This window comes from Labrus mixtus, chromosome 18 (genome assembly GCF_963584025.1).
Source record: "Labrus mixtus chromosome 18, fLabMix1.1, whole genome shotgun sequence".
NCBI lineage: Eukaryota > Metazoa > Chordata > Actinopteri > Labriformes > Labridae > Labrus > Labrus mixtus.
This window is the reverse complement of record NC_083629.1, coordinates 10,065,228-10,088,821: the sequence shown is the minus strand read 5'-3', so window position 1 is coordinate 10,088,821 and position 23,594 is coordinate 10,065,228. Positions and strand designations below refer to the sequence as shown.

The following is a 23,594-nucleotide window of genomic DNA, read 5'->3' as shown; positions in this document are numbered from 1 at the left end:
CCAGGACATTTATGTCTGAACAAAGAAAAAAGCCAACTTTGTTTATAACAGCTCTCAACCGCCATACCCAGCTGGAGGAGGAGCATTGCATGCTACAACATTTCTGATCTCAACAGGATAAATCATACCAGTTGACAAACTGCTCACTATCTGTCAAACTGTTTCTAATCAAAAGGCGGTCGTAAACAATTTGCACAGGACAGTTAATGGAGGTTAATATGTGATGTCCCACCAAAGAAACATTCCAACATGTCCAAACAATTGACAGTTCACTATGTGAAGTGGACATGATGCGGGGTTCCAGATGATGTTTGACTACACAGTCAGCATTTAGTTTGAAGCAACCTGAGGCCTCCATGTGCCTGTTTGCTGTAGTCAGCCATGAAGGATTCCACTTTTGGAAAAAAAAAAACTTAACATTATTGTCTCATTTGTTTCATTTTGCAGTCATGTTTGTTTCCAAGTGTTGGATTGTAAACACTCAAACAAACAGCTCCGCTCTGTCCAACTGGAAGGTTGCAAGATCAACACTACACGGCGTCTCCATCTCCCTTACACGCTTGAATGGAGTCATTATGAACAGAGCTCAGTCTGCTCGGCAGATGAAACACTGCTCAAATCAAAGGAGAAAGCTTGTGACTTACCAGCTAAGAGGCCCCATCTTAGCTAAATAAACAAACAAATGTGTAGAGGGAGAGGATCAAGAACAGAGGATGAAATACAGGCATGTCCCTGGGGCTGGCTTTACCCATCCCTCACTGGAAACTGCCCTGTCATGGCACGAAGAGAGAGAGATACAGGAGGAAAAGAGCGAGAGAGAGAGGAGGCACAGTGGCCGGTAGGCAGGGCAGTGATTCATTTGCCATGTTAGTGGGCCATAGTGCCATGATGCCATCTTCTTTTTAAAGCTCAATAAAAGAAGACTCATGCTCATAAATCAAATAAATAGAGGGGTGGAGAGAGGGAGGGCTGGAACTGTTCGCGCTCCACTCAAGTCCATTTACGCCTTTTATTATTCAGCCTAAACAAATATTATTCTTCCAAGTCTCGGAGGACTTTGGGATAAGAGTGTGTTTTAATAATGAAGCCAGCTACAGATTAAAGCACCCATTCTACAGAGTCCCCAGGCTATTCAAATCCACTCCACTCCATGACTGCAAGTACAAAGGCAAAGTAATGCAACCACTATATGCTATTCTCACTCCACCAAGATGCCTTATACTGAATAAGATGTTGAATGGAAATGCTTACACCATACAGCCAGTACTGCTACGTGAGAAGCTGGAGCTGATGCAGGTAGACACCACCACAACATCATGGATCATGGACTACCTGACTGACAGACCACAGTTTGTGAGGCTGGGGAGGTCTGTGTCTGAGCGGGCGGTCAGTGGCATAGGAGCGCCGCAGGGGACTGTGCTGCCCCCTTTCCTCTTCACACTATACACCTCAGACTTCCAGTATAACTCTGAGGCTTGTCACTTACAGAAGTTCTCAGACGATACTGCGGTTGTAGGGTGTATCAGTGGTGGAGAGGAGACAGAATACAGGATGCTGGTGGATAACTGTGTTGCATGGAGTGGGAAGAACCACCTGGTGTTAAATGTAACAAAGACCAAGGAAATGGTGGTGGACTTTAGGAGGGACAGGCCTGAGCTAAGCACCATCTCTATCCTTGGGGGTGAGGTGCAGGTGGTGGAGTGCTATAAATACTTGGGGGTGCACATGAACAATAAACTGGAGGCCATCTACAAGAAGGGTCAGAGCAGACTCTACTTCTTGAGGAAGCTTAGGTCTTTTAATGTGTGTAGCAAAATGTTATCCATGTTTTATCAGACTGTTGTGGCAAGTGCCATTTTCTCTGCAGCCGTCTGTTGGGCAGCAGCATCAGGGCTTGTGACTCTAAAAAGCTTAACAAGCTGATTAGGAGGGCTGGCTCTGTGCTGGGGACTGCTGTGGAGCCCCTGGAGGTGGTGATGGGGAGAAGGATGATACAGAAACTGTTGAACATTATGGACAATAACATGTATCCCTTACACAATCTTGTGTGTGAACACAAGAGTGTTTTTAGTGGGAGGCTACGGCAGCTAAGCTGCAAAAAGGACAGATTTAAAAATACTTTTTTACCTACTGCAATTGCACTTTATAACGACTCCCCTTTAAGTAAGGACTGAAGACATTTAAACTTTTAAACTTTAGCCTGAGTTGCATATATCATATATCAAATTGTATTGTGGGCTCATGGTTTTTTGTATGGGTGGGATATGTATGTATATATGTGTTGTGTTGTGTGTTTGTATGTATATATGTGTTGTGTTGTGTGTTTGTATGTATGCTGGCTGCTGGAACACCTAAATTTCCCTGCTGGGATGAATAAAGTATATCTTATCTTATCTTATCTTAAAGCCGATGTTAAACTTACCTTTGAGGCAAACAAGTCTGTTGAATAACTCAAGGCATACGGTAAAAGAGTCTGCTGACTTCTTTACCCTTCCTGACCTGAAAATGTTCAATCTCTTTGATTCAGAAGCAAACACAGCACTTTGAACTATGCACACGATACAACTGTCCAACATGACATCAGACTAACAGATAAAAGAGCCATTAGGCACACAAGGTGACCGTTTGAGGGAGAATACATGCCCATAAAGACGCAGACTGCTAACCCGAGCAATACAATTAATTGTAATCGAGCCCTCTCAAATACTGCTGAGACAACCTTTTACAGATAGCAATAAAGGCAGAGGGGACAAAAGCACAACCTTTTGACCTTCTCCCCCCTGCCCACAGTATAAATCTTACAAGTCAACAGTTACATTGAAAGATCATCAGGATGAGGTGAATATAGAAAGCTTTCTAGAAAACACAGGTGGAAAACATGATAAGAAGGCTCCAGCCATGCTGGCAGTCCTATAAAAGAAGCGCTGTCTGAAAGATTTAGTCAGCAAGCACAACAAAAACTAAAACTAAATTAAGACCTGATCATGGCCCTAAATACAAATCCAGGAGCTCCTCAAAAGACAATATGGCCATACTCTGAAATATCTGTATCTCATATTGTATATCTATTCATCTCATAATGATTGAGATATTTTAGTCACAAACAAATCTGTGGACCACTCTACTATCCCTAGAGCCATCCTTCAAGCATGAATAAAAATGTAACAAATCATTCATATATTCACTGCACATGACATCGTAAATGCATGCTGTGACTAATTAGCTCTTTAAAATGAAGCCTTCAAATGCAAATATAATGCAAATGAGAGAAATCTGACTGAAAAAGTAGTCCTGACTCTCATTTGTGAAGATCATTTTTTTTTTATCAAACACACACAGAAGGTTGTGGGAGTTGTGTGAAAGTTTGCAGCTCCACGTGTGAACAGTCATAGTATCAGCTACTACTGGTTATAACTCTTCACAAGGAAGGAGCATTATAGAAACCCATAGTTACCGGCTGTTTGTCCTCTTTAATGTCTCTGTGGCAGGAAAGGCAGGCAGCCATGTCCTGACCGAAGCAGGAAAACTTGTCTTTAAGTCGCCGTCCCGAGCTGACCAGCACGGAGCACAGGAACAGATCCTTCTCCTCGGCCTCACAGCCAGACGGCCAGCACCAGCACATGGTCAGGAGGGAGCACAGGACCTGGACAGGTGACTGGTCCCGCATAAACAGCTCTGCTAAGGTGGTGAGGAAGAGGCAAGGCCGAGGAGCGTCCTCCTTCACTGTTGGGGCTATAATTGGTATGGCTACAGCCATGGCTGCCTCAGGCACCCCTGCTGTGGTCATTCTAGCCAGATCTGGGTCATGTTGGATCCAGATTCCTGCCGGTCCCTCCGTAGTTAGTTCCTTTTCAAGTTTTTGATCTCCAGCCCTGTTTTCCCCAACTTGTTTACAGTAGTGTGAAATGACAAGAGCAGGCTAGCGTTAACTGAGCTGACAGCAATAAGCTCAGATTATTAGCCTGCTCACGGCCAGATGGCGGATGATGAGCTTAGTCATAGCACAAACACACACCTCCCTAAATTACCCCCCAAAACTCCCACTCCCCAGACACACACACACACGCAAAGCAGTCGGGTGAGTGGTTTCTTTTAAAAGTTTGGGATGGAGATGGTTGTAGCTCAAAGGAAGAAGGGATCATGTTTGAAGACGATGATAGGAGCTAATATCTGTAGGCATCTTCCGTATCTTTTTGAAGTCTAGGGCCCCGTGATTAGAAATGAGAATGGAAACTGAATAATTCAGTTTTCTGTTATTCACACGGTTTTAAAAAAGTGTTGAAACACCTCTCAGACTCCTCCAGCCCACTGATACAAGAGAAAAAGGAAGATTTAGGTTAGGGGAAAGAGGAAGCGGTAAGAGAAGCAGAACAAATGTTACAGCCTACTAATGTAAGCCATATGGCTTCTTTTAATTCAGGGGAGAAGCCTAATAACATTGCTACTTAAAATCAAGTAATTCAAGCCAAATCTCTCTGTTCTGACAGCCAGACAGAGGATGGCTCCAGTCATTGCTCTCGTCATAAGTCCATTTAAATGCTCTTAGTGAAATGTCTAGTCTGGACAAAAGGAAAGAGGCTTAATGGGTCTGTACGATGTTTAACCTTTGGTTTAATACAATGCAGGACTGACTATTTTACAGAGGGTCAAATTCACGACTGCTATTTATAGAATAAAAGCGTTTTGCAGTTTTTACAAGGTACTGTAGTGTATTAAATGTGTCCACTAGAACGCCATGACCCTATCATGTGAAATACATCTTTTTATTGAGCTCCAAACTTTACAGAAACACATGAAGCATTGGCTAAAGCTCATCTGAAGATTATGTTCTCAGAGAACAAAATATTTAGTCATGGAACTTAAAATGAAAAGTAAACAAATCAGAGCCTTAAGTCATTTATTTAAATGTCTAAAGTTGCCCAACTAACATAGAAGAACAACAAAAAAACACATTCAGCAAACAACTACGGAAGACCCCCAAAACACCCCAGAGGACTTCTGAATTTAATTAGCTAAAGCTTGCACATTTACGACATGTTTGACTGTCAGGGAGGAGCATCAATAGTTGAATTTCCCTTCAACAGCTTGATCAATATATTGGCTGATTGATCCAGCCTCAATATGAACTATTTCTTACAACACACTTCACAGTAGAGCTGCAACTAATCAAACCTTATTAGTGATAAACGTCACTGGTGTCTTGATTATTCAAACCATCACTATAGTAACATACTCAAACAGTCATACACCCAAAGGTATTGGCGTTATTGGACATGGATGCATGTGCTTGAGTTCCCCTCCAGTGGACTGGTTCCATGCTGTGGCACCAGATCATGCCAGATTACTTCCCACGTCCTTCCATCTGTCTATAACACTTGGACGCTACGATTGTGTGTGTTCACATGTATGCGTGAGAATGTGTTGATGACCTGCCTGCCAACAAATCCCCATCATTCCTGTCCTCAGTGGCTGATCTAGTGGAGATGAAGTGAGGCACAAGCAAACTGGAAGCTGCAATTCCTCATCTGGTTATATACATTCTTATGACAGAATCACTTTGCTAAAGCAATGCATGTCAAATCAATTGGATTTCACTCGTGGGACTGATCCAGAACCAACTCTACAAATGATTGGCTTAGCTTATAATTGTACTGCAACATTGTGTTAAACCAATTTCTACTGTGCTCTAAAGTATCATTAGGTATCTCACAGGCACCAGAAACACAATCTGCATTTGAATGGTAAATAATACTGTTTACTGTGCCGAGCAAGCACCTAGACTCACGCACACACAAACACACACAAATACACACAGATCTCTCCAGTGTAATAAGCGTAGATTGGAAGGCAACGGACCAATTAATCAAAGGTATTCAGTCTAGTGAGGCGGCCGATTACAGGGTGCGACAAGAAGCTTGAAATTAGTGCCTCCCTTCCATCCATCTCTATTGACTATCGTCTCGTCTGGTGCACGCATGTGTGCACCTTAATGCTGATACATTGCTGATTTTCTACCTGGTGACTCGATATTTCTGTCTTTCCACCCCAGAGAACAAACTGATGGCCCTGCAGTGATTAAATTCTGCTCTACGTGACATCAAAAATCAGATTTACCAGCTCCAATATCTCCCCCTGTGTGTGTGTGTGTGTTTTTTTTTTTTAATCACTTTCACAGTGGCTGATTCTCCCTGATGGAGGCTGAGTGCTTTTTCCCCTTTTGTGCCTTAAAAATGTGCACATATGCAATGACATAAGCACACACATTCATAAACCTTCCCTTACTCTCCTGCCACACACACACACACACACACACACACACACACACACACACACACACACACACACACACACACACACACACACACACACACACACACACACACACACACACACACACACACACACACACACACACACACACACACACACACACACACACACACACACACACACACACACACACACACACACACACACACACACACACACACACACACACACACACACACACACACACACACACACACACACACACACACACACACACACACACACACACACACACACACACACACACACACACACACACCTTTCTTCCATTCAACCCTCTGGAAGAGACAATCGGTGGGGAGCTGAGCATCAGCAGCAGTGGTGCAGTGCAGATCCCAGCGCAGTGGGACTGACTCACATCACCGGGCAAACAAAAGAGGGATGAATAGAGCCAGAAAAGAGAGCGTAGAAGAGGGCAAGTTGTCCTCTCTAATCCACCTCCTGGCTGACCGGGGGTCAGACACTGCACAGCATCTTCTGACACAGGCAATTAGAATAAAGCCATAGCAGCCATGGCAATTAGTGATGCTTTCTGGATATTTGGCCTGGATTTAGTATCAATGAATCATTAATGAAACTAGCTAAACATGACTGCCTATTCCCCTTTTTCATATAATGAGCTGGTTGGTGCCAAACATGCGCCCACTTTGCTGACAACCACTGCAGACTCCAAACTAAAAGGACAAAATATTAGCTGAGCGATGCAAGCGAAGGTGAAAACGCGTGGACGCACACGCATTCGCTCTCAGGCATCCAGCCATGTCCACATCATTAACACATGGCTTTTTCCTGATGACCACACACACAATCATTACTGCTCCTAATAAACACGAGCATACACACTCTCCCCCTATTACATTACCACAGCGCTGAGGCGTAACTCCCAAAGGGATCTGCTCACGCTCAGTTTAATGACTTCAATAAAAGTTGGTTTACATATCAAAAAAAACAAAAAAAAAACCTGACCGGATACGCAACAACAGAAAGGACAGAAATAGGCATGCAATCTGCCATAAATCCTCAGGGACGAGCATTTGGCGTATTTATAGAGGAGGCTTTTATTTTACAATTGATTCGAGAGGAAATTAAGGGTTTTAATAATCGCAGGGTACTATTTGTGTTTTTGGACCAGAGCCAAGGCAAACAAGCACCAAGATTGTCACAAGTATAAAGATGTCTCCCGGACTTAAATACTTTCACAACCAAAGATTTTGAAAAATATCTTGTACATTTCTGTGTAAGACTGAAGTTAAGGATGACAGCATGTTGTCAGGCATGTGTGTGTGTGTGTGTGTATAGGGTGCACCCACATCTCTCAGTCTGCATGACAGTAATAAGCCCTGTTTATACCCGTGGCTATGATGAAGTATCCTAATTATGGTAATGCAAAGGATTGGTGCCAGTCTGGTTTGTGACGGCCACACAGCTGCCACTGTGAGTGGGCACAAAGTCACACACACTCAACATGTGCACACTTTTTAGCCAAACAAAAAAAAAACCGTAGAAGAGAAATAGCTCCTGTAGGTGGATGAACACTGTAAGGAACAATAGATATTCTTTCATTGGAACACTTAAAACACACACACACACACACACACACACACACACACACACACACACACACACACACACACACACACACACACACACTGAAGGCCTTCTTACCTTGCTGTGCTGAACAGGCCTGTGTGAGCAGTGCGAGTGAACATTCTCCAGTCCTACACACAGGGACGCATCATTTTCTGCTGCAGTGCACACATCTGGAGAGAGAGAGAGAGAGAGAGAGAGGGGACAGTGGGAACATCAGGTTTAGTGTCACTATGTGGGTGTGCTTACGTTTGTGTGTGGTGTGTGATAGTGTTTTAAACCCATACCAGCCGTCACTGTATCTCTACTGTAGTGTTTCTTTTTTAGCTGATGTACATTCTTCAACTGACCACACAACACAAACAATGCTGACCAGAGTCTAAAAGCATCATGGGCGCCTGCCAGTCGCTCAGCACTTAAAACATCTCTCCGGTCTAAAAATGGCCAGTGCATTCAGTCATCCGGGAAAAAAAACACAAGCCAATGCTAATTAAAGACCCGGTTATGTTTTTTTGATTTTATTTTCATACACAGTTGTATAAAAGTTACAGCTGATTCTACTTCATTTGTATTTTTTCATGTGAATTGTCCTGACAGTCTGAGATCATTCCAGTGTTTTTGAATATATTTTCTAAATTTGAACTACTTTTTCTTAAATTCAAGGCCCCACATGAAAAGACTATTTATGATTGTAGGGAGGCAGTCCATTGTTACAGCAGGAAATAAAAGAAGCCTTCGGAATCTCCTGTAGAGCTGAACTTCTCCCTCTGATCATCATTGTCAACCAGATGTCAGAATTCTGGAGCAGAGTAACATTTATCTAGTCATTTGAATTTGATTCTCTTGTCTGATACGTTTACATCAAGCTGAAAGTATCAGCTGACAGACATCTTCCTTCTAGGAACACTGTCATGAAAGTCAGTGAGTCAAAATCCCCCCTCTGTCGGCATTTACCTCCCTGCCTCCTTATCAGCCTGCCTGGGATCATATGCCCTCTTGAGACCGAGAGGAAAACTGCAGGCTCTTTGATCACACCACTTACTGTAATGAGGCCTTCAAGTCATTAATTCCTTTGTGTTCAATTATGGCTGTAGTGGAGGAAACACTAATGAATTGCTATCATTAAAATGACACTCTACATTTTTCTCAAACTCAATGTTTTTTTCTCACTTCTTTTTTGAAGCTTTTATTCATGCTGAAAACCATGAATAGTCCGTTATAAAAAATAACAATATGTTTTGAACTTTTCAGGTAGAATGTTGGAATTAAGAGTTGTGGCGATACGTTTATGTATTTCAGAGAAAACCTGAAGTCGTACAAAGACGTGTGTAGTGTGAACCTGCAACACTCTGCGATCAAGTCTGCAACTTTCTCATCTTTTTTTCTACTTGAAATACTTTTTATTATGGATGTAACGATTCACTCAACTCCTGAGACATTACACGATACTGGTTTCACGATATGATTCTCTTACAATTTATTTTTTTACAAATGACTGAAAAAGATTCCTTTAGGGGCTGCAAACCCGCTTGTCAGTGTGGTTTGGCATTTCAATGTTTTTTTTTTCCTCAGAACAAGGGGAGGTGATTGGAGCTTCTCGTTGTGGTGTCGATTAAATGCTGCATCATGTTGGTTGTGCTATTTGTGTAGTTTCCTGTCTTCTTGAAATATTTGCACACAGTTTTCTTATCTTCTCATCTCTTTCATTTTCAGTCTTGGAGAAGCCAAAATGTTCCTGTTGTTGTTGTAATGTTGCTATAACGATATTATTGCGATTCATTTTTCAAACTACCCATGTGAATCTTGACTCCTTTGAATCGATGTATCACAATTTTACAATTCATTTTTACATCCCTACTTTTTATTCTCTGATATGTATTCCACCTTCCACACACCCACAAACACAAACTTCCATTAGATGACTATGCCTGACCATTTAGTTGCAATGTAGTTAAAAAATATCAAAACATGACCATGATGTGTCTGATTTAGAATATCAGGTTTTCCCTGACAAGATACAAGAGACAAGATACATTTCCTGGACCATGGTTTTAAATGAAGGCTCCAGTCTGATCTAATCAAACACCATATCCAATTCTTACACAGAGACAACCACTGTATCAAATTAAACTAGATTGCTCTGCAGATTAAAGATCTGTTGTATAATGTATATGCCGTGTGAATATCACACCTCCAGTTTTATGATCAGTATATGTTATCATACTATTAGCATTTCTTACTTACACATTCACTACACATACCTACAGATACCTGCATTACCTGCTGTAATTGCTGCAAATTTTTAATAATGATTATGCAATGTCTCTTTGTTTATTCATATTTCTATACAAACTGTTTTCTTTCTACTGTTTTTTTTTTTTTTTTACTTTGTTGAATGAAAACAGTCACAGTATCTAAATAGAATCTAATCTAATATTTGTCTTCTGCCCTTACCTTTAGAGTGAAGCCTGAACAAACAAATGCTTCTCTACCAGCTGGGTATCAGCTGTGTTTGTCCGGCCACACGGACGACCTCACAGTTCTGTTCTGACATCTCTTGTCTGCATTGAGATTAAACCGAGATGACAGGATACTATACAATCGCAGCGATAATGAGCCCTCTGCGGTCAAACGCCCCTCGCGGCCCCTTCTCTCCCTCTGAAAACACAGAGCTGTGAGAAATCTTCTGAGGCTTCTTCTTCTGACTTTTGACAGTGAAGGGAGACGATGAGTCTCTTTGGGGGAAGTAAAGATCTGAGCAAGATCTTAACTGGAAAGGAAGTGCGGTGCCTGTTAGTGGGTTAGGTGTCAAAACTGCCTACTTTCCCAGCAAACGCTGCACTGTACGTAACTGCCCATTCAGTAACTTTGAGTTTTGTATAATAACTGCCCGCTTAAAAAGAACAGACCTGGAAAGCTCTAATTATACAACTCATCACACACCAAAAACATGCATTATGTACTCTTAGTCAACAGTGCATTGACTTGGAACTGTTGCAGAACCAGGCTGTGCACAGTTGGGGTAGCAAAGCTTGGTAACAAAAAAAAGACACAAAAAAAACACAAAAAAAGCTGTTGAACTGGTGCCTTCACATGGACTCTGAACTGAGAAAGTGCTACCTCAATGAGGTTGCCAAGCATTTCTCAGCATCTAAAGTGTTTCTCCCTCTTTGTCTCTCACCATCTGTCACACACAAGGGATGCTAATTATCAACTTCACTTTGAATTTTATTATTAAATATAACTCTATAGCATCCAAACCTATGACTAGATCTATACAGAGTTTGTGAGATTTAACGTACCAGAGGAGGACTTGGCTCTGTGGTGCTTGCTGTGAACCGGAGGGGCCCTGTGGTTGGAGGTCAAGGTTGGTGGGAGGGGTCCATCCCGCCTCAGGCTCAGGTGCAGGGTTTCTTCACCAAACAGTGTCTGGATCAGTGACAGGTCCAGGCCAGACACACACCGGTCGTTCAGCACCAGGATTTCATCGCCTGGGCGCAAACCTGGGAAAACACAAGCATGTTTCAAAATGGAAGTGGAAAAAAGCCACACTATCATTACCTGTATCACGATCGAGTTAGTAAAACACCTTCATTGAATGCCAGTCCATCATGAAGCACCTCACTGACAAAAATCCTGCTGTTTCTCTGGTTGTCTATGTGCCCTGTTACTGCAAAACCTGTCAGGAGGAGAAGACACAAAGCAAAAGACACAAAATCAGTGAGAAGTAAAGAAGGTTGTAAAGGATCATTTAGTAGTACACATACAATCAAATAAACTAGATCAAACCAATCCTCGTTGGACACACTCACCAAAGTCTCCACTGTCGCTCTGCTTGCTCATGTGGAGCGTAAACACATTGACTGGGACAACCTCCAACTGATCGTTGACCTACAGGGTGATACCAAACAAATCAACAAGCATTAAATAAGTGGTAAATAATTACGCTGTCTGTGTACTTTCCGCTGATTTCACCCACTCACCAAATCACGGACGAGCTCTCCAGGAGACGCGTATCGGACCTCGGCCTCGTGTCCTGCCTGCCTGTGCAGCCGGAGGCAGTGCAGACTCGGGTCCAGCTGTTTCACCTGTTTACACAAGAGACCCTTAATGATCAGCCGCCTGGATGCACAGAATCATCCGATATATTTTATGCACCAACGCGTTGTCTGACAGATGCTGTATGGCCAGGGCCTGAATTATTCACCTAGTTTACCTAGTGTTCAGAAATTTGCAGTAAATTTAGAAGCTTCACACAAGGGACCAGTGTATGTTTATGTGTGTGCGTGTTGCTGGTCTTTATGAGCAAAATACAACAGGAGATCTGCTACAGATGCTCAAACAAAGACTATGTATTAAACATTTAAAGACCACACCATAACTATGAATTTCAAACCTACATTGAAAGACCCACTTCAACAAACAAGTTGAAGTAAACCCAAATCTAAAAGACATTACTGTTTGTACAGAGTTTTTTCTTTTTTTCATCAACTGTCAGGATATACAAACAACTGTTGAGTTGGCATCTCATCATCTTTTCTGCAACTGGCTGCTACCCGACCTTGCAAGCTGCAGAGAGAAGGTCAGCCGCTGTCTGGTCTCTTCTGATGGGAACTTGGAGCGTCAGGCGGTCTGGCATGTAGACACATGTCAGCACATCTGTGGCACCGCTGATGCTGTCCCACACACCACCCTCAGGGGGCGACATGGAGTAGATACTGGTCAGAACGTCCAGCCTCTGTAGAAGAGGAGATTCAAAAAAGGAGGGTAAGACAAGATAAAAGGAGGGTGTTAGAGGCATTAGAGGGAGAGTGAAAAAGAAAAGGGGGGAAGTAGGCGGAAACCAAAGACGGGGAGGTAGCAGGAGGAGAGAGAGAGAGAGAGAGAGAGAGAGAGAGAGAGAGAGAGAGAGAGAGAGAGAGAGAGAGAGTACTCTTTTAGAGTAGCAGCACACAAATCAATACAGTTCCATTAGTCTCAATGCTTGGCTGTGGATCAAGCAACGGATCAAAGATGTCATACAATTAGCCTTTCAGAAATTCATTGGACAACATGGACGGCAGTTGCTCCCCGTAACAGTCATTATAATGACCGTGTACACAAGATGATTGGCAATGGGGTCGACCAGCAGTTCTAGACGACATCCAGATGATATCTGCGCCATTCCTCAGGGCTCATTTCATTCAAAAAGCCAATGAAGTTATTTTGACCTAAGTGATGAATAGGAACAGTTTATTTTCCAATCCTTCAAACCTTCAGATCAGCCATTTGAATGTAATTATTTGTTGGTGGTATTAACAGTGAGGTTAGAGCTGGGTATTACGGCAGAGAGGGGTTATCCCACAGGCTCTGCCTCACAGGCCGTCATTTGGGGGTTTTGGTTGCGACTCTGTGTCTCTGGAGGGAAAAGTGCCACTGCTGTGTTTAGGGGCTGCGGGAGAAGCCACAGTGCAGCCTTAAACCACAATTATCACGTCCCTCCATCTTGAGGAAAGTCTCCAAATGCACTGAAACTCAGTGATTCAGCACTTCTTAAGAAGACGATCTGACTTCTTGGTTGAACTAAGACACAAGACCAAGCGGGATAATTGCATCAGATAATCGTTCTTGATATAAAGGGATGTTTAAAAGCATTATGGGATCATAAAAATGGAGACTGGTGTTTTTAGTGCTGAGCCTTTCTGTGTGGTGTGCATGTGTGTGAGCGTTTCCCTGTTTTAGAAGCTGGCTGCCTGCTGTTGATGCATCATCTCAAGAGTAAAAAATATACCTTTTTTCCCTGCCAGACTAGAAGCCTTAAAAGGAACCAGCTACTGCCTCTGATTCAGAGCATCACTTCGCTGCACACACATGCTCATAAGTAACATTCTTTATGTATTCAGAAAAACACAAACATTTGCCTCATTTTCCACCGCAATCATTTTCTTCATGAATCACTGCCAAAATAAAGGACACCAATGTTTTGACTCAAATCTTGCCCTCACCTGTAGGGGAGGAGGAACACAAGTTACCAGTTCCAACGACACACACCTCTGCTAACATGTGAGGTCAGGCTTACAAACACAGTAAGAAAAAAAAACAAAAAACAAGCTGTCATGGCAACTGGTTGCATAACAGTCCTGTTTGTTTGGCGTGACTGGAAAACTAAGATTTGGTATCCTGCGCTGACCTGACCAGCGGCTGACTAACACTATACACTCATTCATGGTCAGGGAGGGCTGCAACAGGCCGGCGGTTGCCTGGTCAACGTTCCATGAAGGGCTGCCAAGAGTACGGTCCAGGCGCACGCCGGACTTCAACGTGTGCTCTGTGTGGTCACAGCGTCAACCCTATTTATGTGTGTCTGCATTCAGACAAATAGTTCAAACCCAAAGTTCAGTCTTTCCTCTCACGTGTGGAAATTATATGCAAGCAAGCGGTCCTCCACCCAGGAGCTTCTAAAAAAAGGTGCATGCGGAGTAACGGACAAATTTGGTGGTGGCTGTGCAAACACACCCTTTCTGTTCTCTCTCTCGCTCGCTCTGTTCCACCCATACTGGTGAGCACTGGTGCCTGCTCCTTAGAATTGACTTCACAGTTCAAGCAGAAGTGCTCATGGGTAGCGGAGTGTGGTGAGACGTGGTGACATGAAAGAGGGATCAGTGTATCATAGACAAGAGTGGTAAAATTTGACAGTCATGTCAGATAGTCGAGCATTTGAAAAAAAAAAGAAGAAGAAAAAAATCGAAACAGAATGAGCCAAACCTACATCTTCACTCTTTAGCACATATCCCTGTGCTTGAATTAACTGGCTTTTGTTTACATTTTCATGTGAATTGCTCAAAAATGACCTTGAGCATTCAGGAATCACAAGCCATTTGTACATGAAGATTTCTCACCGCTGTGACAAGGCTCAGCTTGTCACTCCAACACCCTGCTACTGGTGTCTCAGTGGTAAACGGCAGTACTCCATGGTGGAAGCACGAGAGCCCTCTTCCACCCTGCTGGCTCTGACATTTATGTTGATGCGGTTTTGCCTCAGTTGCTCCTATTACCTGCCTCTGACGCCAGCTCAGCCCCAGAAAAACTTCACGCTACCATTACGCCTCTGTATCGTTTACAGTGCCGGTGAGGTGTAACTGTCTTTTCTCACACAAGCCATATTAAAAAAGTGGCAACAGTCGGAGTAACAGAATGCTGGACCTAAAATAGTCACACACATATTCAGTCACTCCACTGAAAGAGTGGGTGGATGGAGGCCCTGAAGAGAAAAAAGTCTATAGCTATTTTATTGATGATGTCATCCCTTATAGATATGTCTGTCTCTGCATAATGCAGCAGTCACAACCTACAGCCTACCTACAAGACAACTTCAATGAAGCTTGTGTACATACATATATACAAGCATACACATCACTCAACTTGCGTCAAAAGATTAGAGGGAGTTGATTGTTTATTGGAGTAATTCAATGGATTTAAGACCCAAGTACGACAACAGTCAACAAGACAGAGCTGAAGAACTGTATGTGCAGATAAAAATCAATACAGCTGTGCAGTCCCCTCTACTTCCCCTCTCCCCACCCTGAAGACTCCTAATCCCCACTAAATCAAATGAATTCTAGTGACAAGTGGTTGTTCCACGTCCAAGTCCAGGGGACGCCAAAACCCTCAGCCACATTTTAAGAAACATTAAAGTGTCACACCAATGAAGGCTATTATTGTTTCCCAAACCACTTCCTGTTAGAAGTCCATTTGAAGGCTCTCAATAGAGCCGTTTTAACAGTTGCCCCATTGACCAAAGAGTCATACCATGAATCATTGCATCCTGTGGAACAGCCAACCTTCATCATGTCCATCCCGCTCTGTTTAAATGTGTCCATTATGCCAGTCTGTCAGTGTTATGGTTCATCTGCTGGTCTGAGACCGCTTTGATACGTTTGATATGAAGCAGGAAAAACAGCCACAGATATTTATAAAACTACTGTTTTGTGGATTTCTGCCAAGAATATTTCGTGTTCTGTTCACTTCGACAGCTCCATTTTAAGTTACAATATATCAGTTAGTTATCCGAGGACAGTTCTGAGCCTTGTCCATCGGTGGGCTCCTGACGGAAAAAAAAAGAATGTGAAACACACAGAGGCGGAATGGTGGGCGAGGTCGTTTCACCCTGATCCTCCATCTGAGGTAAGAACAGAGAAGTAATGAGGGGAGACGGTGGCAATGTATAACGTTGGAGCTGACAGGCCGGATTAGTGCTGTGTGTGTGTGTGTGTGTGTGTGTGTGTGTATGTGTGTGTGTGTGTGTATCTGAGTGTTAGTGTATGTGAAGCTCCTGCTCTGTGCTCTCATGCTTCTGCAATGCCGTAATGCAATGTCAAATCACACCACTGTGCCGCCAATTCCACGTCATTACAGATGCAATATGGAAGTACAAAGATGTAATGGCAGCAGCGCTTCATTACACTGTGCTTGCGGAATTACAATCTGTAAAGTGCTATCATCAGGCGGTTAATTTCTGTGTTCTGGGAACCTTGCAGTGCTATGTTGTAATACTCAAAGTTTAATAATGTTGCCTTGTAAAAAAAAAAAAAAATGTCACCATTAACTTAAGCGAGCATATTGTCATATTACTAATAAAAGTAAGATGGCCAAACTTAAAAGACCAGGTCTGGCCTTGATATATGGCAGAATCATGCTCTTTAGGTCAGTCTCCAGCTAAAAAATGAAAAGAAAACTGAACAAGGAAGACAAAGACATGTAGGCAGTAAGTTTCTGAGCTGTTACAGAAATATTTGTAACCACCAAAGATCCTGAAAAAGCTGCAGTGCCTGTGTCTTGGGGCTTAGTTGGTCTGGCGACAGACAGAATTCACACACCTATATTCTTCACAGCACTTTACGATAAACCCAAACACAGTTTTTCAATCAGTGATTCTGGTCATAACTTCAGTTCAGCACCCTCCATTAACTCAATTATGCTGGGAATTGAAGCCCTGTCCATGCAGGACTTTAACCACGTTTCAACTCCACCAAGAAATCTCTATGGTGTCTATTTATCGTTCAGACATCGGCAGACCAACATGAAAGGATTCTTTGCTTTGATCTTGAGCATGTAATATGCACAGGCACACACACGCGCACTTTCTGATCCCCCTGTGTGTAAAAAAATATCTTTACACAGCCCACTATCAAAGCCATGAAAGACAGCGTAGGTCAAAGTATCAGTGGACCCGCTTCTGACACAGCTACTTCACGCTGTAACGGATAATTCGGCACATAAAACGGTACCAGAGGATGGATGTGACAGATGGCAGAGGAATTTTTTCAAAAGGTATATCAAAGATCCAGAAACCGCAGCAGACAAAGTTAGCGAACACTGTGACTCACCTCTGTGCTCCTCGGAGGGAAGGCGTATGTTTGACCTCCAGCGTCGCTCTCAAAAATCTGAAAATCAAGAGAGAAAAAAAGCGTTTCAGACAGAGGGGCACCACACTGATTGAGTCATGAGCGATTAAGTGGCCAACCACTTTCGGCAACACAATATTAGACAGACACACACGGTGCTATTATGGAAGTAATTAAAAACTACATGTGGCGAGTGCTGCGCTTTGATTCTGCATCCAAACGGCGTCTGTAGCCCTTTGAAGGTGCAGTGGTAGAAATACGCTGTGCGGTTGTGGACGTGTGTGAGTGGAGGGGGTGTGTTTGGACACTGAGTGGTTTCTATGTAGCTGAGAGATGAAAGGGGGGCACAGTCCGGTAACAGATGAGAGGAGGACAAGCACTGCCTCCCCTTCCACATGCACTCCCCAAGAGTTTAAATCTCTCTGTTCTTAATCCATTCTACCTTCCTCCACCTCTCCTCTCCCGCTTGTGATTGTTAGGTGTGTTGTGTCTGGCTAAGCCCAGAACTGGAGGTGACTCTGCAGCCCCAGAGGGCTTTAACGACTCTATAATACAGCAGTGACACAGAGTCATCTGTTATGAGAGGGTGTAACTCCGGTCCTCACTCAAAAAGGCGGCAGTTAACAGCTTTTGCTGGGATACTTTGTCACTTGGCAGGAGGGACATGATAGGTGGCAAAAAAAAAATGGGGCATTTCTTTTTGGAAACAGGTCATAAGGTGCTCGTTTTCCTGCAGAATTAACAGACCTGAAGCTGAATTTCTTGCAAAAATCATTAGGACATTATGCACAATAAGATATGGGTAAAAACGCAATACCTTTATTCAGAGTCCGAGGATTACTTTTTTCAGAAAAAAACTCTCAGGATCCTTTTGTGTTTGTGAGAACCCTCCCCTGACCTCTGATCAGCAAAGCACAGTAAGTCTCCCTTCATAACACGGGTACATTTATAAAGTGGCTGTAGACAGTGCTGCGTCGCTTTAAACTGACTAATTTTAGAAAGCTTTACCATCTCTCCCACAAATCCTCAAGACCTTTCTGGCCTACTTCCCACAGCCGACTGCCGGGCCAGCTCTTTACTGTATACAGAGCTCTCCTATGAGAGATGAGAGCTGAGAAAAGGAGAGGGCAGGAGCTGGGAGGGGGAGAAGACTAAGGTTGTCAGGTCTGGAGTCGCAGCAGTAAATGAGATTTAGTCTTAGTCAACACAGATGAGTCAGTATGGAAACTGTGGGAGAAGGACTGTGTAATGTTTATGTTCTGAGACACAGGACACAGCTAGGGGGGGAAAAGGATACATTTGGGGAGAGAGAGAGATAAAACTCAAGGTTTTAAATTAGCAGCAAAAAAGGTAGAGGCGAAAAAAGAGGGCAATACAGAGGGAAGATATCAGGAAAAAAATCTTCTCCACAGTTGGAAAACCTGAGGAGGTAACAACAGATTTAAGCGCAAGGATGAGAGTTTGGCTGCTCAGACTGCCATGCTGTCCAAATCCGTCTCCAGTAAACATTTGTCACGTCAGGGCAACATGAGCCAAAAAGGGGATGATGTAACCTAAAATGACCCACACAGAATATCCCATTGAGAACAAGAGAGAACTAAAACTTTTACTGTAATGGTTCTCTTGTAAAATAAAAAATAAAAAAAGAGAGAGAACAACAACAACAAAAATGGCAGCTGTCCAGGAAACCCCAGCACTCAAAAGCCAAAATGTAGTTCCTAATGAGGCTTCAGGTAAATAAAGAAAATACCAAAAAGCACTAAAATAAGCTTGTAATAGGAGAAGAACGTGGAGAAAAGAGTAAAGGAAGGCTATTTAATATTTAGCGTCTTTACACCAACCATCTGCCGGTGTCTGTGGGGCTGAGAAAAGATTGGAGAATGCCATCTACCACATATGGCTTTCAATAATTCATGTGTGAGCTGCAGCGCCACCTCGGCCTTCTGCGCTGCAAAAAGTAGCTGGACGGCCTCATTAGGGCCGGCCTGCGGAGTTCCCTAGAAAAATGTTTACACACACACACACACACACACACACACACACACACACACATCTAGTTTCTGAGAGATGTGCGCAAATGCAAAAACATAAATAACACAGAGCAGGTGGCGGCATGGGTTAGCGAGATAAAGAGCGAGCTAAACAGGACAGGGAACATTTTGTAAGCAGTCAGAAGTCAGAGCTCCGACTAGGGAACATGATTGGCTCTTAGCTGTGTGAGCTCAAAACAACAATAAGACTCCATATTGGCTTCACAGCATCACGAAAAATTAAGGTAGATTGCTGCTAATCAAAACCAGAGCTCTTTCCTCTTACTTGACTTTCAACTAATGAACAGAGGTCTATAAAAGACGTGAGAAAATGAGTATTTCTTGTGTGGCAAAAGTCTGAAAATAGACCTCCAAGACGAGAGTATTCTCCAGAGCCGTACCTTCAGGGTATAGCTTGGTGGATCTCTGTATCAATAAATAACCAGCACATGTCTAATTACTAACTAGAGGATTTAAAACTCCCCATCTGCAGCTGGGTGAGGAATGCTCCTCTGTGCTTTTGTTGATGGGAGGTGTGCACTCAAACTTACCAGGAAGCAGGAGGGACGGGATTGTGTGCTTCTAATTAATAAAATCTCCTCGGGGGGGCGGGGGGATGTGCTGAAAGCGCTAAAGGGCTGTACCGATCTCTGATTTCTTTTATGTCAGCACAGGCATTTTACATGCGAGTAAGCAATAAGGCACCATGTTTTCACGTTGTTTCATTAACAATATACACAATGTGTGCCCAGTATGCAAGTAGCACATCCCAAGAGACTGTGTGTGTGTGTGTGTGTGCTCACAAACATGCATGCTTATTCTGCATGCTCATGTTATGTGCATGGTAGAATGAGTAGTTTCCCCTGCTGAATACATAATCCTGCATAAAGAATCGTCTAATCCAGACCACCTGAGTAGCTTCATTACTTTGGGATTAATGGAGATTATTTACTGTCACTTTGGGACGAAGTGCTGCCGTCAGAAAGGCATTGACACTTTCATATGTTCATTATACGAGCTTGAATCATGTTACCATATCTCTTTGTGATTTAAATGATAGCTCCAAGCGAGATCTTAACAATCTTGTCCCTAAATTGCTAAACATATCTTTCGGTTATCCAAGCAAAGTACACCAACGCTTTGAACAAGTGTGAAGTAAATCTAGAGCAAAATGTTGTGTACAGCAAGTGTGTTACTGTGTTTGACTATATATATAAAAAAAAAAAACAGCAATAATGAATGGTACCTGCGATGCAGAGGGCCTCTTGTCCCGGCCTCTCCTCGTTAGGTTGTCCAGGCCTTTGATTGAGGAGAACAGGCCTCTCTTGCGCTCTCTGTATGTCAGGGACAGCGAGCGCCTTCTGAGTGTGGCCTCATCCCTGGAACAGATCTGAACAGATACAAACTATCAGAGCTGCACTCATTTATCTCAACAAAGCATTCCAGTTAATCAGACTATCTTAATTAGCCCCTATTTTACTCCAGTGTTGCATAAAGAGAGCCGTCAGAAGGAGGCATTTTAGTTTCTGATGATTAGAAGATTTCAAAGGGTACTGCTGGACAATAAGTGAATCAAAAGTGAAGTATCCAATACTAAAGGAGTCTCAAATTGACTGCTGGACTTAAGTATAGTTCTTTCATGCAATCAGTAGGTCATTCAGGGCATGCCCTCGCATTCCTCACCAGTGCATGAAAGGAGGAAACAGAGAAGATCCCCAGCCGTCCCAGGGTGGTTTTGGTGGGGCGGCTGGCGATTGCAAGCAGGCTCTTGGGGTTTGGAAGCTCTCCCCCCTGCAAACTGGCCAGGTAGCAGCGCATTCTAAACAGATCCATGTTGAACCTTTCCAGGTTCTGCTCCCACTGCTGGATCTGAAAAAAAAATAAGATAAGAACAAAAGTATGTTTGTTAGAGGCTTTACATGTAAGGGTAGTACATATTAGGTGGTGGCTGAGAAGGGAGTGCAATGGGGATGGGCAACGTTTGGGTGGGGGCCTGGAGAGGGAAGAGGAAGGGGGGGAGGAAGAAGATGGAGAGTCAAAGAGGTAGATCACGGTCAGAGGGGTGCTTTCCTTCAACGGCAATTGCTTGCAGATGTTGCTGGAGGCTGAGGGCACACATTGGCGGAGGTTTCATAGTAAGTGCAGACTATCTAGCCGAGGAGGGACTGTGTGTGTGCTGTAAATCCTAATGCCCATTTCTTTAGCTAAGTCTAGGGAGAGAGGTGATGTTGTACAGACCACCCGTTAAACCTCCATACAGCATACACACACAAGCAGAACATACACACAGTTTACAGTTTACAGTCACACCCCCCCCCGTGCCTTTTTGCACCATGTAAGCTTTGAGAAAGTGCTTATTTTGTTGGCTGGAGACTGCTTTTAATGAGAACACTCAAGTTAAACAACCCTCTATAACAACTGACTTTAATAGGTCTTGGCTGCACTGTGAGTTCATTTACAATAATGCACCCCATGGCGTTGTCCCATTAGGATTCATTCACATTGACGGCATTCTTGAGAATTAGGAACACACTGCGAAGGGACAGGAGGGTGAGGTTTTATGGACATCTGAAACAAAGAACTCGCAGAGAAATCCCCATGGTTCCATGCTAAGCTATGTTATGTACTAAACTCATGAAAATGCCTATGTACACAGCTGTGCAGGTGTCCTCAGTTAACAAGTCTCAAGTCAATGACAGTGTGCCATTATTCCCATTCCAGACCGGCATCATGAGGACAAGTACCAGGAATCCACATTCTGTTTAAAAATGACCTTGCTCTTGGCACGTCAGTTATTTAAATTATTTGTAAAATAGCAAACACAAAGATAAGTGCAAGTCATTCTCCAAGCAAGATTGGCAAGGACCAATTTATCATAGTTTACATCTACTGTAGAGCGTAAATATGAAAATATTTTAAGGTACATTGATCTCTACTAAGTCACAAATGTTTTTGCAGATGCAGAAATTTAATTTAGTTCAAATAAAAATCTGAATTAAATAAATAGAGAGTTTGTGGACATCTAGGACAGTATGACCAGATGCTTTTAGTGGCTAATGTTAGCAAACTTTCAGAGACACTACTTTACAACAGATTCAAATAGTTAATTAGTAAAGATGTTTTTTTTATATGCTCGTAATTTAACACTGAGCGTTATATTATTTTTGTCAATTGTGGTAAAAGTTGCTGCAGGTAAGCTAAAGTTGTAGTTTTGTGTTGCTATGAACGGTGATCACCAGCTATTGCTAGCCACTGCTATGAACTACGCAGAGGTAATAAGTGGCTATACTTTTGTTAGAAGTAATATTTAGGGATCCAAAATAAGACAAAACAACTCTTAAAAATTTTTTTCTCATTTGTTGTCTCATTAGTTGTTAGCATGGTTAGAGGTAGCACCTAAGCTAAATACTTGCTGGGACAAATGGATGACGTGTGTCATTTTCATGTGTCTAATTCTTGTGAACTCACAAAACTTTATGGAGATGCTAACCAAGTTATCAAAGTACAGTTTTCCAGCCTGCTGTTCCTGGGTCACTCTAACATTACAGGATGTTCTGGCAGAGCTGAGAATTAATTTCACTGAGTAGTTTGAAGATGACTTTAGATGGGGAAGGAAGTATTACTGAGGACATCAGATAAGCTCCTTCCTCAAAAGAAAAGTGTTGCTGCTTTGGAAAAAGTCCTCTTTTTGTACATCTGTCACACAGTATCCTGCCATGCTTTTGATATACATGCCACCTGGATCTGTTTGTCAACAGTCAAATATGAGCACGGTTATTCCTAGATGTTCTAAAATAGTCCTGTGCATGAAGGTTGATTTGATGATTCATGCCAGGATCACTGATGAACAGAAATTTTAATGAAGGTTTGTGTGTCTATTGCTTCTTGCATCTAGCAGGCTTGAATCAATGCAGGGAAAAGAAGGGCACGTTCTGGGCCCATCTGTTTGTGAGCGCAACTTATTTACATTCATTTCAGAGCCATTAAGCCTCTCTCCTCTCACAGATTCTCATCTTTTCTTATTTCCCCACTTTAACATCTGCTCCTGACCTTCTGTGAAAGCCCTAATGCATTAAAAAGTCTATCAAAGTAACTTAATCGCAGTGTGTGTGTGTGTGTGTGTGTGTGTGTGTGTGTGTGTACGTGTGTGTGTGTGTGTGTGTGTGTGTACGTGACTTACTGTGTATATCTTCAAAAGAGGTCTACTGGCACTGATTTCAGTAGACATGGATGGGGGTTGGTACATCAAAGTATTGCCCTTTTG

At 42.9% G+C, this 23,594-nt stretch overlaps 1 protein-coding gene across 4 annotated transcripts in view; it reads right to left on the bottom strand.

Moving 5' to 3' along the window:
• tiam2a (TIAM Rac1 associated GEF 2a) overlaps positions 1-23,594 on the bottom strand; it is a 71,966-nt gene that overhangs the window by 17,455 nt on the left and 30,917 nt on the right. For all 4 annotated transcript variants that reach the window (XM_061062362.1, XM_061062364.1, XM_061062363.1 and 1 more), the window contains 9 exons: positions 21,014-21,199; positions 20,577-20,720; positions 17,283-17,339; positions 12,479-12,655; positions 11,901-12,005; positions 11,730-11,808; positions 11,507-11,596; positions 11,220-11,420; positions 7,996-8,090 (listed from right to left, as the gene is read on the bottom strand). In XM_061062362.1, coding sequence (XP_060918345.1) covers positions 7,996-8,090; positions 11,220-11,420; positions 11,507-11,596; positions 11,730-11,808; positions 11,901-12,005; positions 12,479-12,655; positions 17,283-17,339; positions 20,577-20,720; positions 21,014-21,199 — 1,134 coding nt within the window. The remainder of the gene's footprint in view (positions 1-7,995; positions 8,091-11,219; positions 11,421-11,506; positions 11,597-11,729; positions 11,809-11,900; positions 12,006-12,478; positions 12,656-17,282; positions 17,340-20,576; positions 20,721-21,013; positions 21,200-23,594) is intronic.